The sequence below is a fragment of the Pleuronectes platessa genome, chromosome 14 (genome assembly GCF_947347685.1).
Source record: "Pleuronectes platessa chromosome 14, fPlePla1.1, whole genome shotgun sequence".
In the NCBI taxonomy this organism is placed as follows: domain Eukaryota; kingdom Metazoa; phylum Chordata; class Actinopteri; order Pleuronectiformes; family Pleuronectidae; genus Pleuronectes; species Pleuronectes platessa.
The window spans coordinates 21,922,137-21,937,559 of NC_070639.1; the positions used below are offsets into that span (position 1 = coordinate 21,922,137).

The following is a 15,423-nucleotide window of genomic DNA, read 5'->3' on the forward strand; positions in this document are numbered from 1 at the left end:
CTTTTTAGTACACACATTAAAGGAATATGACGTAAAGGAAGTCACTATAAACACTTTCAAATTCCAACAGAATACTTTCCATCTGGTTTCAAAACAATCCAATTAAAGTTTATGGTGTTTTTCTAGATCATTTCTTACTTCCTCTCTCAGAAGTTATGTTTTGATCTTTTTAATAGCTGCGTTTGAAGAGTTCATCTACGTTTTTTCCTTTTGAATCGTTCTGTTTTCAAAAAGCTGTTTTATAAAGTTCTTATTTAAAACCATCTTCTCTCGGGTCTCGCTGACCATGTGCTGTTAGTTGACCTTTAGCCCTGTCGGCCCCTGAGCTCTTGTGGATTTAATTAACCAAATCACATTAAGACTTGGCTTCTTACGCTTCTAAATATTGACATATTGGATTCATAAAATGTACATTCCACTCCGAAATATGACTTGTCCTTGTTTCTTATGATGCATCGCTGGCAGAAACATGCTCCAGGGACATTTCAGTGAATAGGATGTGATTAAATGTAAAGATCTGAGGCCGTTTGTTTGAAAAAGACCAAAACATGTCATCTACATCAGTACGATCATTAAAGGACAGTTTGAAGTACAATGTCAAAGAGCTTTAGAAAATGCATTAGACTTTTTCTCTCAGGACATAAAGACTCAACATCAAGTAACTCATCAGCACAGAAACCACCGACACATACAGAGCTAATGGCCCTCTGATAGGAAGATAGTATTCATACTGTCTGTGAGCATCCTGTGTGGGGACATCAGATTATGACTGTGTGTGTGTCTGTGTGTGTGTGTGTGTGCGTGTGGGGCAGAGATAGAGGCCCTTCACAGGTCGAGGCTAAAAATCTAGACATCAAGAGCTCCTCTGATTTTGTGGAAACGGGGAATTCCCTGAGAGCTGCTGCCAGAACCCTGAGCAGGAACTGCACAGATGAATATCCATATTTATAAGTTGAAAGTGAGACGTGTGTGTGTGTGTGTGTGTGTGTGTGTGTCTCTCCTGCTCTGACGTTATCATCAAACATCTAAACGCCACGTCCGTGTCTTCCAACAGGGGGAGATCGAGGAGCTGAGGGTGGTGGGAGACCCCCGAGCTGCTGAGACATACTGTGACGAGGACGAGGACGGGGACGACTCCGATATGGTGAGTTAATCACATTTAGAAGATAATTCAGAACACGCAGTAGGTGATTTGAGGGGATATGAGGTGTATGCCCCCCCCCCCCCCCCTTTAACAGAGAGTGCAGGGGTTGTTCAGCACAACGTACATTGTGTTCTTCAAGAAATGTAGATACTTAGATAAAGCAAAGGGTCATTTGGTTCATATCATATAAAATGGGAAAAACTCATATTGATTTTAAAGTTATATTGACTTATTTCATTTATTCACAGTTATGAAAAACAAGTAGAACAATACAAGGAACAACAGGATAACATTAGAAGTGTCACAGTCATGGTTAAGTTGTGGCATAACCCCCCCCCCCCCCCCCTTCCACACACACACACACACACACACATACACATAACCACACACCTTCTGACTACATGTGAATGAAGTTCTGCAGCAGTTCCCAAACTTTTCGGCCCCTGGTCGCTAAAACAGTGGCGGCACGGAGTTGAAACGGCCGTGATACCTGGAGGTGGTTGAAGCTCACAAAGGATCCTGATTCAAGATAGTTTTAATACACTAAATATAACTCACTTAAGAGCACATGTTCCCCTGTGGTCTGTCTGTTATTATCACCTCAGGAGTCATATGAGGACAAAGAAAATCCAAAGGCAGATGAAAACTGCTGTTTTTATATTTTGTAATCATAATGGCTAAAATAGGCTTTATTTATGTTTCATTCCTCCAACTAGCTATGAAACCAGTGGATACTAATAGAGCATAGACTTTATCAGCTTCTCTGTTCTGTCCCACAGCAACAATATCACAACACACTTACCCAAACCTTACACGACTAAGTTTTTATTTTAATAACATCAAAATCTCAAATTGACTAAAGGCAATCTTTAAATGACAAGTTGGCTTTTGTTTGTTACATTACATGTCATTTAGCTGACGCTTTTCTCCAAAGCGACTTACATTTTTAGTACACTCAACATTTCTGAGGGGCCATTTCAGGGGTTCAGTATCTTGCCAAGGACACTTAGGCATGCAGATGGGAAAGAGTGGGATTCGAACCAGCATCCTTCTTGTTGCAGAACACCCGCTCTATCCCCTAGGCCAGTTGTTCCCAAACTTTTTACAGTCTCGTACCCATTCAGACATTCAATCTCCAGCTATGTACCCCCCGACGCACGTATACAGCATATAACACTTGAAACTTTTAAATTGTCAGGGATTTCAGGACTCGGATGGAAGTTTAGATCAAACAGAGTTTATCTATCAATTGTCAATCAGTTGTTGGGAGAATTAACGATAGATTTTTGATTAATCGTTAATATTTTATATTAAAATGCTCTATTTATAGGCTCTGTTAAAATGCAGTGAAAATATATATCTTTATTACAAGGTGAACAACTCTTGTGGCAGTTAAACGGGATCCGCTCACTGGTTACACTTGAAAATATGCGCAACTGTTCTCTTAAGCCCCGATGAGAGTGCAGCTAGCCGCTGTGAGCTAGCTGGATTTGACGGTTCTCGACCTCTCAGTCCGGTGGTTGTCACCCCTCACTCAGAGCCAGCTCTGTCTGGGTCCGAAGGGGCTAGCTTTGGAGCTAGACCTCCTACTTGAAGAGAGCAGTGGACTCCTCAGAATTAAGTCTATGACAAAATGTCATCTAGGAAATTCTTAAGGATCAATTAATCGATTGTCGATTAATTATGCCCATCCCTCGTTTTTACTAACAGTCACTAACCTACCTGTAACTTTTGTTGGCAGTGTAATTATTTTGCTGAATATGGGTATACATGAGTATTTTTGGCAATGGGACTTGGCTATTTAGACTATTTAATATTGCATGTTTATTTATAACTCAGTTTGAAAATGTAAATGGGCTTTTTCACTTTGAAAAAGCAAATAAAATGTTCTCCCCATGTACCCCCTGAACCACTTCGCCCCTGGGGGTACATGTACCCCAGTTTGGGAACCGAGGCCCTAGGCCACACTCTCCCCAAAGAAGTGTCCTGTTGCTTCTATCAAACAACAAGTAAAGAATATTGTCCTGAAGTAACACGACTGATGAAATGATACCGATGTACTCCAGCGTGTTTCCTCACTAATAACCAACAGTAAATCTGCAGCAGATAAGAGTGAGAGAGGAGCCGCTGACCCCCGACCACCCACACACAAACACAGGTGCCTCTCTGCAGCCCACCAGCAGCCTGAACTGGTATTTAGTCAAACGTTTGCCGTCACAGCTGCTCCCGCTCGCTGGGACCACCACAAACCAACCGAGAGAGTAAAGACTCCACTGCTTGTTGTCATCAAATCGTAAAATGTTGTTTGGATTAAATGGGGGGGGGTTGCATTCCCAGTGGATGTGTCTTTTATCAGAAAGACCCAGGTGTCCGGTAAAGACGACACGTTCCGACCTGACTGAATGAGTTCATGAACAGATACTTATGGTAGAAAGACAACGTGCACTGTAAAATGCAGGAGGTAAAAAGATAAACTTTGATATTAAATGTTCAACGTATGTTTGGTCTCCTCAGGCTTCAGGTGATGGAAGCGGCGACGATGAACCGAGACCCACCAGACCGGCTGTGGAGAATCGCAGATGGACGGTATGGAACCACCTCTTCTTCCTTTACTTCTACTTCTACCTTCCTCATTATTTAAATTGAACTTCATGAAGCCCCAGAGACAGAAACATACAATATATTGAGAAAGACGTGGGATTTTCCTGAGGGGCTGTTTGTGAGAACGCAGAGTGATACCAGGAGAACGTCCATAAAATTCCCAGCGAACGAGTGGTTGTGTTGATGATGCTTCTAACATGCACCAGGCAGGGAACTGGAGGGATGAGAAAGAGGAGCCACAGAACACTCGAGATACGAGAGCTTTTGGCGATAAGGGCTGACGCAGGTGACGAGGTGCAGGAAACAGGATTCTGTTATTATCTAAATGTGGTGTCCGGCCCTTCTGCACGCTCTCCCCATGTGCCAGCCCTCACCTGAACTTTCCACAAATGTTCCTGTTGCTGCAAAACGTGTCTGAACTGATGATATCCTGTTGCATTTTCATACAGGAGAGGGAAATTCCACAATATGTAAAATTGTGATTTCATGTCTGAAAACAGTTAAATTTTTTTACATTGAAACATATTTGATTGATCACCCCTCCAGGATATTTGCTCAGGAACCTAAACTTTAAAATCCAGAGTTCTCCAGAGCGTAAAAATGAGAACGAGTGGATGAAAAATGCTTTGTTCCCTAAAGATGATCAAAGATTCCCAGCAGCAGACTGGGCCTCTCTCATCCCAGTGCTGGACGCACCACTCAGATATCGAGTTACTGCGCGAGTGTAGGCGAGCGAGCGCTGGTCCCTCAAGAGAGATTAAAAACTGCTGAGTGGACGAGTGGAAGCGGAGCTGCCTCTGTCTTATACATTTGGAGACAAAGACCTTTTTACATAGAGAGATGCCTGTTGAATATTAAAAAACAAAGCACTGGTGTGTTTGAAAGTTGCCCACATCTCAATTCATCTGCTGATAGCAAACCACAGCAGGTCAGATCAGCTGGAGATGTTTTTATTGCACGTTTGAGAACAGTGATTCAGAATAAAAGGGATTTTCCTGGTGTTGTGTGAGGCGTGTTCACCCCAGGTTCATGTAGCTGGAGACTTCTCACCTGGATGAAGACCTGGAACCAACAGAGAGCAGCAGATAACGCTTCCTCCTGCAGGGACTCTGAATCACTGGGTCTATTTGTGTCTTTGTGTCTCTTCCTTCATCGCTCCATCTGTCACTCTGTCTATCTCTCTGGTCCTCCACTCTTCCTCTGTCTGCTTTGTGTCTCTCACACACACACAGACACACACAGACACACACGATCAAATTCCACAGACACCCACTCACGTCTTCCCGCCCTCAGAGATAGCCACGCAAGTTGAAACACACCGCAGTGCCCCCCCCCCCCCCCTGCCACCGCCGTTGTGCGTGCATTGACTCCCAATCGCAATTATAGTGCAGAGGTGGAAAAACCAGATGTTAATTTGGACTCGATCTGATCCAAGGAAGAACCCCCACCACCCACTCCCAGAACCCCGCTTCAAGGTTTTGTTATTCTGACTGGTTTGTCAATCAGCTGCGCACAGGAAGTGACAGCAGTGGAAACAGAGTTAGAGAAGCAGACAGTCGGGGGGGGGGGGGGGGGGCAGGGTCAGGTACTCGGAGTCGGAAGCCTCTTCATCTCGAGGCCCTGTAGCTTTTACAAGGGGCTTTTCCATCTGTTCTGTGTGGTGTAACACGCAGTGTGATGCAGAAGTCCACAGCTGCCGTCTAATTCCTACCTGCTGAGGTTCTATTTTTTTTTCCACTTGATGTGTGTTCACAGAAAGTATAACCCGCACTCTGCACAACGGTACAACCGCTGCAATTATGGCAAGTCCGGGCAAGTGAGACAGGAAGAGTTGCATGAGTGAAACTTTCCATTTTGTCATCCTGGAAATTGATGGTGATGGATGGGAGAGCACGTCAGTCATCCTGAGGTGTCACTGCTCTAAAGTCAGAGTGGAACCTAAAGAGGAAACTTGTCTTTAGAACAAGTTACTTAACTTTGTGTTTTTTATTGTTTCTGATACAAACAGTTAGTTAGTTCGTAGCAGATGTGTCTGATAATCCATAATGTTCACGAATGACATTCAACCAAAGATTATTCTAGGTTTGCATTTGGAGTGATAGGCTTTGTGTCTGCACAGGTCACACGTCTGATTGGTGACATTAACAATGGCTCTGTTCAGGTCCCAGTGGAGTTTCCCAGTAAGACAGCGAGACAGTGAGCCAGCATTCAAAACACTAGACCCTGAAACTGAAGCAGCTCAATTGAATTCAATCACAAATCATTTTAAATATTTACCCCCTGTGCTTTGACTAATACAATCACATGTCAAATGTCTATGACAAATATCTTGAATCCAAGAATATACACAAACTATTTAAATCAACAGATGCTAAAATTGATTTACTGAGTACTTTTTAGATAAAAGGGAAAGGATCAAATCTAATCTTCTTCTTCATCTTCATAATAACAACCTGTGGAAAATGCTGCAGCTGCATCATGCTCTGTTTATCGGGATGTTATACGATAGGAAAGGCAAACTCAAAATCGTAATCTTAATTTGAGTTTTAAAACTTCCCCCAGAGCCTGGCTTTTTAATAATTTAAATTAAAATACCAAGAAGCAAAGTTTCAAGCTTACAGGCAAACTGTGTTCCCAGCTTTGACCGCAGAGCTGGTGTTGTTTACCCTGTTTGTGTGTGTGTGTGTGTGTGTGTGTGTGTGTGTGTGGCCCTGGAGAAAAACGTGTAGTGAGATCTACCAAAGAGCAAGTTGTGAGTACTTTGGGAAGTTTTTATACCACATTGGAAGATATAGTCACACAACTAGGTGTATAGTTGTGCTCATAATGAAAGCAGAGTACAAACCATTACCCATGACATTGATTTGACTTCCAGCCTTGGACAAGGTTATTAAAAGGAGTTCATGTTGATGTGTAGTAATATACTTTTTTTTTTTTTTTTTTGTGTGGGGGTCAAGTTTCTCCTCACATCAGTTGTTTTCTCTACATTTCTTCTTTCTCTGTGTTGCACAAGAGTCAGATGAGAGTCAGAGCTTCTTCATTTCATAAACAGCTGGACTGTTGTTTCTTCCTCCTCCGGCGAAACACTAATAAGTTTCCTCTGTGCGCCTCATCAGACCTGCACTGGGAAAACAAAGCTTCCCTCCTGCAGAGGTGGAATATGATTTCCAACGGAGCCGCATACCTGCTCTTAAAGTCAGCGGGTTCGTGTGGGTCAGGTCTGTCAACACTATGTCCTAAAGGGGCGGGGGGGGATTCTTCATCACATTAATACATACATCAACTTAGAACTGTCAGGGAGGGTCTGCTCTGAATTCTTAGCATAGTCAGTGCTGTGCAACTCACCGGGAGTTTCCAAAGGAGGAAACTGGTTAATGGTTGATTAACAAGACCCCCCCCCGCCCACCTCCTCTTTCCCACTCCTCTCTTGAATTCCTCAGGTGACAATTGGAGAATGTGTCACCAGTGAAGAATGAGCTACGGGGGGGAAATGTCTCCTCCCTCTCCCCCCCCCCCCCCCCCCCCCCCCCTCCCCCGAGCAAACATTCAATTGCTCCTGTTGCTTCTCTTCAGTCCTGCTGTGTTTCAGTGGCAGGAGACTGTTGGCACACTGCAGGCCTGTCTCTCTATTGTCCACAGAACTTACACACAGACAAGGAGACGAGGGCAGAAAGAGGGGACACACGTGTCTTGTAATATTAGTGAGGACACTTATAATCCTGCATTCTCTACACACACTCTATCCTTCCCTATATAAAAAAAACTTCTTATTTGGTAATGGCCCTTTGCAGGTTACAGGTGAGGTTTGGAGTAGCAGCGACATCACAACCCCACACACACTCAAAGACAGATATCTAATCGAGGCTGGTGTGTCAGTCGTTGTCCTCCAGGTGTCGCTGTAACTCTCGGTCCGGACATGTTGCTGCTGCAGGAGAGATCAGTGTGTGGACTCGGTCGGGCCTGTGTTTGTTTCCTGACAGTTTTAATGAAGTTTACACGAGAGACATGAGTTGTAATCCGTCTTTTTTGTCATGTTGACACAATCGTGTTTAAAAAAGGTCTCGGTGCCGAGCTGGGAAAATGTCTCTCACCAGTTAGAAATAGAGCTTTTGGCTGCTCCAGCTATAAACATCAGTGCGGTTGAATGGTAACACAGGGCGGAAGCATGAGTCATGTTTGTTGGGTTTGTTTGGGACTAATGTGAACAAGGACAACATTTTCCCATGCCGGGACATGCAGTTTTGTGTGTGTGTGTGTGTCTGTGTGTGTTCAGTGGAGCTGAGTTCACTAAATGTCATTGATTGCCCTTTTTAAACATGTGTCTGTCTCTGTTGCATGATACATCTTCCTGCAGACCGCCCCCCCGTCCTCTGGGCCCATTCCGATGCCGCCGCTCAGTGAGAAAGAGGAGACTTCTGTTTCAGGAGGGACGGGTGAGTTCAACTGGAAACAGTCAACACGTCCTGAACAGACGTTTGTTTGTTATTTATAAACCATCTTTATCAAGTTAGCCCATTGTGCACACAGCAGAATATGAATATGTTCTATAGATGGGGAATGGCTAACAGCTCATGGTGCTGTAGAGTTCACCTGAGAAACACATTCACTTGACACACGTCTCCATCTAGTGGCCATCCAGGCTAACGCAGGTTGTGGACTGAGCTGTGAATTTGATCTCTGTCGCCGTTTGGTGGTGGCAACAGGAATGACACATTAGACGTGTATGTAAAAAAATGACATGGGTTTCATTTCTTCCTCTTCAGTGCCTTTGTGTATTTGTTTGGACCTGGTGTGATCACAACTACAGTACACAAGATTAGAAATGTCATGTTTTGTGAGCCAACCTTTAACAAAACATAAAAAAAATACTACTAAATAAAGATATTAGATATATAACTTATCAATATCAAATTGGATAAATTATTACTTATTTAGTTATATTGACGATTGTGCTTATTTATAAATTTATGTTTAACTCAAAGGTGTAGAGAGCGTAAATGACAGTATCCTGTGAATGCTGAATGATTTTAGAATCCGCAGTAGCTCTGTCACTTTAAAAAAAAATCAAATCATCAAATATATTGGAACAGGCAGGTAATGGGTCAAGCTGACAGTGAGCGCCATCTGCTGGATCAGGAGAGAAACTACCTCAGATGTCTGATGTGCTTGTAGACTGTGTATTTTCAGACAGGTCATCACAGGTCGAACAGGAACTTTCCCCTCATGCTTACATGAACGGTTCAAAGTTCAAGTATAAAGTGAGAGCCCTCCGCTACATTAGTGAACTTTTAATTATCCTTTATTCTACCATGATTTAAATAATGTATAAATATGGTTTTGGATTGGAACAGAAGCAGCTTCTTGGGCTTGTGATGCCATGATATGTCAAGTTCAGCTGGAGGAGTGTAGAGTCAAATCGTCTTACACCAGAAAATAAAGATAGGGATGGTGGGACAGTCAGTGGATGGGAGGTGTACTCAATTAGCACCTCCAGCATTTACACAGCCTATAAATAGCAGCCGTGCAGACTGGGATTCCTGTTGCATCCAGCAAAAAGTCATTTTCCTTCCTCTTCATCTTTTTCAGAGCAGGAAACGTCCTGTTTGTTGTTGGGCTCGTGGGAAACGATCGTTTATCATTTGTGAGAAGTCTTTTCATGAGGGTGTTAATGGCTCTGACCTTTTGTCATTGTGTTCCAGGAGCAGCTGGGGCTAAAGGAGAGAGAGGTGGCCGCGGGGACAGAGGAGAGAAAGGAGACCGGGGACCGTTCGGCCCGAAGGGAGAATCAGGATCCGGCTCCATCTCTCGGGGGGGAGCCCGTGGAGAGAAGGTTTGGATCTTTTATTTTAAATGTTTTGGTGATGGGTTGTGAGAATGTGAGCTTTAATGAAATGTCTCAAAGAGAAACACTAGAGGGCGCTGCTAGTCCTGATTTGATGAAAGCATATGCTATGGATTAAGACTTGTTTTACATTTTGCATTTCATGTTTTTAATTTTCTTTCTGTACACATTTTATTCTGGTAGGAGTAAGATATGTGCAGATATGTGTTTATGTGTAATTGCTCTGTTGACTTTGTGAGGAGGTTCTACTGAAGTGAGGTCATTCTCATTAAAGGTCTTCTGAAATAAAACAACGTAATGACACAAACCAGAAACAAGGACAAACAGGATATAGACATAAAAACACACACAAAATCAAGGTGATACAATTGAAACACGCAACAGGACAAATACACAAATTTAACCATTTCCACTGACGGACAAAGGTTAGCAATGATGATGATGAAGATGATGATGATGATGTTATAATGATGATGAGGGATGAGATGAGGTTAGTGTTTGAAATAGAATTTGATTTTCGATTTTTTTTTATATATATACCTGTTCTCTGTGGATATGAACGTCACAATTGTCACTGACTTCACTTTTCTTTTTAATTATCAGGGAGAACCTGGAGAAAAAGGATTGAAGGTGAGTTACAGATGAACTTTTATTCTCCATTGGTCCTCATCCCCGTCCCTGATTAAAACAGGGTCCTGTGCTCAGAAGCAGGATTTGCATTTATCAACGTCAGGTTTAACTCTTGAGTTTTCAGTCTTGTTCATTTCTTACCAGCGTAAATCACCATGATAACTAAAGCTGAAACACTAACCGGCTCCAGAGCAGTTTACAGCAAAGTGAGAGATAATAAAATCAGCAGATTTCCTTGTAGATGAGAGGAATCGTTTTGCTGTGTCAGACTTTTCATTTGTACATTCTGGTTTTGAATCAGAGCTTCAAAGTTAATCACAATATATTTACACATCACAGATGTTATTCTAGCTTCATTGATATTCTACAAAGCTTCTTAAAACCTTGATGCTTTTATTGTTGTATCATCATCAGAGATCACAACATTTTGATGAGAAATAAAACATATCCCGGGTGTGTTGGACTTGCTTTGTAGTGCAGGTCCTTTATTAATACATTCACATACTGTCAGGGAATTCCTCCTCATGTCAGTGAGTTGGTTATTCATGAAGTTCTCTGAAAGTCACCGCTCAGAAAACTGTTAAAAATAATTCACCTTAAATTGACAGATATTGAAAAGATCTTTGAATTTGTCCCATCTGATCAAAACCTCACACGGATCTTTCTTCACCTCCAGGGCAGCGCAGGATTTGGCTACCAAGGAAAGAAGGGGGACGCCGGCATCGCTGGGCCCCCCGGCCCCCCCGGCCCTCCAGGAGCTGCAACTGAAGGTTCACTTAGCAGCGATGGCTCAGTACTTTCGACAGTGCCTGGACCCCGAGGACCAGCCGGACCACAAGGTGTTGCAGGCTCCCCGGGACCAGCAGGAGCTGATGGAGAGGCTGTTAGTGATTTGATTTATACTTTACTGTATATTCTCAGATCCCAATTGTGTTGTAGAAGAATGATTCTTTATCTCTATCTTGCAGGGTGATCCTGGTGAGGATGGAAAAACTGTAAGTTTTATTATTGTCTAAATAGAAACACTGATCAGTAGCTTTACATGTAATTAATAATCCAAAGGTTGTGTGATGATTGGTTGTTTAGTTTGAGACAATCTGTAGATGCCTGACTTTATGTTTTTTTTCACCACAGGGTCCTGAGGGACCTCCAGGCTTCCCAGGAACTCCAGGTGATCCCGGAACCAAAGGAGAGAAGGTACGATCCTCAGGTGTATATACAAAAATATATATATATATGTTTAGAGCACAAGTACAATATAATAAAAGAAAACGTTATAGGAATAGCTGAGTCTAAATGGTCTTGTTCATACAGGGAGACCGTGGAGAGGGTCAACCGGGCCTTAGGGGGGCCCCAGGACTTCCCGGACCCCCTGGAACAGGATCCAGATCTGTGAGTCAATCTCAATCACATACTCGACAATATCCAGACACTGTTTAGATCAGCAGAGAACATTTGGCATTTGTGAATAATTTTTTTAATAATACAATTGATTTGAACTGATGTATTTCAGACCTTTGTGGACATGGAAGGTTCAGGTTTCCCCGACCTGGAATCCATTCGGGTGAGTTTAGTTTGACTGAAACAAGTTTGTGTCCTGATTGTTAGAATCAAACCATGAAGAAGATAAATTGTTGATGAAAGTCATTTCTGTTTCTAGTTTAATTTCTCTGTAAAGCAGCTTCTTACCTGAGGTCTTATCATAGATCAGTGTGAATTGATTAAATGTTTTGTTGTTGTAGGGACTACCTGGGCTCCCAGGTGTCCCTGGTCCTCCCGGGCCTCCTGGTCCTGCTACAGCCCGCACAGCATTGAGTTCTGGAGCCTTTGGTCCACCAGGAAAGGACGGGGCGCCTGGTCAACCTGTAAGTATCAATAGTCTAACCACCACTGGTCAAATAACTCCCCAAACTCAACAGTAGAACTCACATTCTAACCAAATCAACAACGTCTGTGTACCTGAACCAAATCTTTTGGGCCTCCAGGGTTTGTCTGGTTTACCCGGTACTGACGGCCTCCCAGGAGCTGCTGGTCCCAAGGGAGAAAAGGTATTTTCCTTATGAAACTGATTCTTTCTTCTCTAAAGACAATAACCAGAATCAATGTTTAGCACCAATCCACAAAGCTGCTCGATACTGACCATAGTGTCCACATGAGACTTGAAGGATTAAAAGCAAATCCAATAGACAAACAGGTCATTAACCAGCTGTGATTTATGTCACAGTTTGAGTCAAAGTTCAGTTAAATATCATGATTTGTCTTTGTCTTCCTTCTCTAGGGTGATCCAGCCGAGCTGGGTCTTCCAGGAGTCGCTGGAGAGAAGGTGCAGATTCATGACTGTCATATGTTCAATTAGCTTTTTGTGAATTTTACCCTAAAGTTGCTGCCACTTTACAATAAGCTCCAGTATCCAGTAGAGAAGACTTCTTTAGATGTAGTCCTGAGAGGAGACTTACATTCAAGTCTTCTGTGAGGCAGAACCGTAGGAAACCGTTTCCACTGGATAACGAGATTGAGATTTCGACTCCTTCTTAAACCTTTACCGTCCCTTTCATTTCTCCAGCCAATCTCCTACTTCTCTTTTCTCACCAATCTGCTGCCTCACTATTTATCCTCCTCCTCCTCCTCCTCCTCTTCCTCCTCTCCTAAGCCGTCCCATCTGCAGGTACACATCAGACGTCACAGGGGATTTGTGTCGTCTAACAATATGCAAATGTTTGTCAAATATCGTCAGCTACAGACTTGACTTCAAGTTTAATCTGAGTGCTGGCTATGGTTTGATTGAACATCTAGTGACATCACTGATCCCCAGGGAAATGAGCACGGCTGTTTGTGGTGTGATAGTTTGCACTTTGAAACACTCACTAGTTCTGTTCTGCTCCAGAAGCTGCATGACACAGGCATTAGTAGTGTTTTTGTGACGACACATTCAAAACAACATCTTCATTATAGATGAAACCTTTGTGTTTGCCTTTGGTTATTTATTCACTCTGAACACTGGTTTAACTACTGTCTTATGGTCCCACAGGGAGCTCAGGGAGACCCTGGTTTACCAGGACGTGCAGGAGAATCCGGTCTCGCTGGTTTACCTGGACCCATGGGACCGGTGGGGCGACCCGGGCCCCCCGGACCTCCTGGACCAAGTTATCGTGTTGGATTTGTAAGTTCACTATCAGGCTGAAGATCTTGCTCGAAACAACTGTCAAATACAATTCATGATAAAAGATTATTAGTCCAAATATTAAGTATAGTCTCAGAGAGTTTGTCTGTTTGTCACAACATCTCTGTCGGTGTTTGCAGGATGACATGGAAGGATCAGGAGGAGGTTTCAGCAATGGACTTCCTGGTGTCAGAGGACCTGAAGGAAGACAGGTAAGAGCTGCATAATAAATTACATAAGACTACAGGACCTGTAGAAGATAACATCTGCCTCAGTTAAGCAGTATGAGACTTCTGTGACATCACCCACCTTATATTTTATATTTAAATATTATTTTGATTGACAATGATCAGTAACTTAACATAACCAGACTGATCCTTTAGTTCAAGCCTGTTGGCTGTTTATGGCATCTCTTCATTCAACTACAGGGTTTACAAACCTACAGATTCTAAATAACAACAACATCAATAATGCAATTTGCCTGAAAACCTAAAAGTCAGGCGAACATGGAATGGGTGTGGGCCTGTTATTTTTTCAATAAATTGTATAATAGTCTATAAAATGTGTTATGAGTCGAATTTAATCCCATAGGCTATTTGGCCAAGCTTTCATAAAGTCAGTTAAAATGTCACTTTCTATTAAAACCACATAGCATTTATTTCATACAGGGCTATATATTTTACATGTGTGTAATTAATAACAGGTATTTATTTAGTAAGAAGTTTCAATATATATATGCTTTGTGCTTTCAGGGTTCTCCTGGTTTCCCTGGTATTCCTGTGAGTAAATAATCACTTGTTCTTCTTCTTTTCTTCTATTGCTGCTGTTTACTGTCAGTATGTGTTTTTATAATATGTCGTTCTTTGTGCATGTTTCATTGGTTTTTGTCTGTTTCACCCCGATACCTCGAACCTGTAGGGTAAACCTGGGTTGCCTGGGATGCCGGGTCAGAAGGGCAGTGAAGGTTCTGCAGGACGAGAGGGGCGACCTGGGCTGGACGGCTTCCAGGGACCTCAGGTAAACAAGGGATTTCACTCTAGACCTGGTCGTCCGACTCAAGCTGTGACACCAGAGCTCACATGGTATTATGTTAAAGTTTGAAACCCGTGTGACAGACATGACAAGTTCTTATAAGGTCACTTGATCTTTGAGAACATTTTATTGCATGTGAAACAGTTGTATTTCTTTGGATTGGTCACATATACATTTTTTATTTTGGTATAATTTGTTGAAATATATGTTGTAGACATTGTTAGGCCTATGAAGTTAATGTTTTATGAACTCTTCTTTTGCCTATTTTGACGATTTAGGGGAAAATAGAGTATTTTATAATTGTGTTTGAGTAAACATCAATCGAATTTACCATGTTAACAAAGTGTAATTATTTTAACTAAGTCATAATCCTATTTAAAAGCTTTTATTATATAATGATAACATATAGCAGGTGTGTGGATCTCTGTTAAACTATCTTCTGTTTCATGCTTGTTGAATCTCACAGGGACCAAAGGGAGACGCCGGTGACAAAGGCGACAGGGTAAATATCATCTGTAAACCTGAATATCTGATAATTTAGTCTTTAAATATACAGGAAATATAAATTTGTATATGCTCACTACAGAAACTTTAAGATTCTGTAGCATGCTGATTCATGTCTGATTGTCATCCTGGAACACAAAATGTGTGTTAATGTGTTTAATGTGTGTTGAACTGAGCATTTGATGTCTCGTGGTTTTAGGGAGACCCAGGTCGAGATGGAACCGGACTCCAAGGTCCACCAGGCCCACCTGGACCCCCCGGACAAATCATCTACTCTACATCTGGAAAGGTAAGTGATGGAGGACAAACACAGTGACGTGCTTCATGAGCAGCTTTCATCATGACAGTGTGCAGCTGATTCTCATTCACTGTGTTCTTCTTTCTGTGTCTCTGCAGTTTGACGTCGGCAGTGCTGGGCCCAAGGTAACATTTCTCAGTGATACTGAAACAACACATTTCTGATGCATATTCAGCTTAGTCTGATATCTACAGTGAGAGAGAGAGAAGCTC

General features: G+C 42.5%; 1 protein-coding gene across 1 annotated transcript in view; it reads left to right on the forward strand.

Annotated features, from left to right (window-relative positions):
* Window positions 1-15,423, forward strand: part of col18a1a (collagen type XVIII alpha 1 chain a) — a 65,537-nt gene that overhangs the window by 43,022 nt on the left and 7,092 nt on the right. The window contains exons 4-23 of the mRNA XM_053440637.1: window positions 1,055-1,144; window positions 3,659-3,730; window positions 8,100-8,178; window positions 9,445-9,575; window positions 10,191-10,217; window positions 10,894-11,100; window positions 11,186-11,212; window positions 11,352-11,414; window positions 11,532-11,609; window positions 11,731-11,781; window positions 11,960-12,082; window positions 12,203-12,265; window positions 12,496-12,540; window positions 13,246-13,377; window positions 13,518-13,589; window positions 14,130-14,156; window positions 14,296-14,394; window positions 14,876-14,911; window positions 15,113-15,202; window positions 15,310-15,336. Coding sequence (XP_053296612.1) covers window positions 1,055-1,144; window positions 3,659-3,730; window positions 8,100-8,178; window positions 9,445-9,575; window positions 10,191-10,217; window positions 10,894-11,100; window positions 11,186-11,212; window positions 11,352-11,414; window positions 11,532-11,609; window positions 11,731-11,781; window positions 11,960-12,082; window positions 12,203-12,265; window positions 12,496-12,540; window positions 13,246-13,377; window positions 13,518-13,589; window positions 14,130-14,156; window positions 14,296-14,394; window positions 14,876-14,911; window positions 15,113-15,202; window positions 15,310-15,336 — 1,539 coding nt within the window. The remainder of the gene's footprint in view (window positions 1-1,054; window positions 1,145-3,658; window positions 3,731-8,099; window positions 8,179-9,444; window positions 9,576-10,190; window positions 10,218-10,893; window positions 11,101-11,185; window positions 11,213-11,351; window positions 11,415-11,531; window positions 11,610-11,730; window positions 11,782-11,959; window positions 12,083-12,202; window positions 12,266-12,495; window positions 12,541-13,245; window positions 13,378-13,517; window positions 13,590-14,129; window positions 14,157-14,295; window positions 14,395-14,875; window positions 14,912-15,112; window positions 15,203-15,309; window positions 15,337-15,423) is intronic.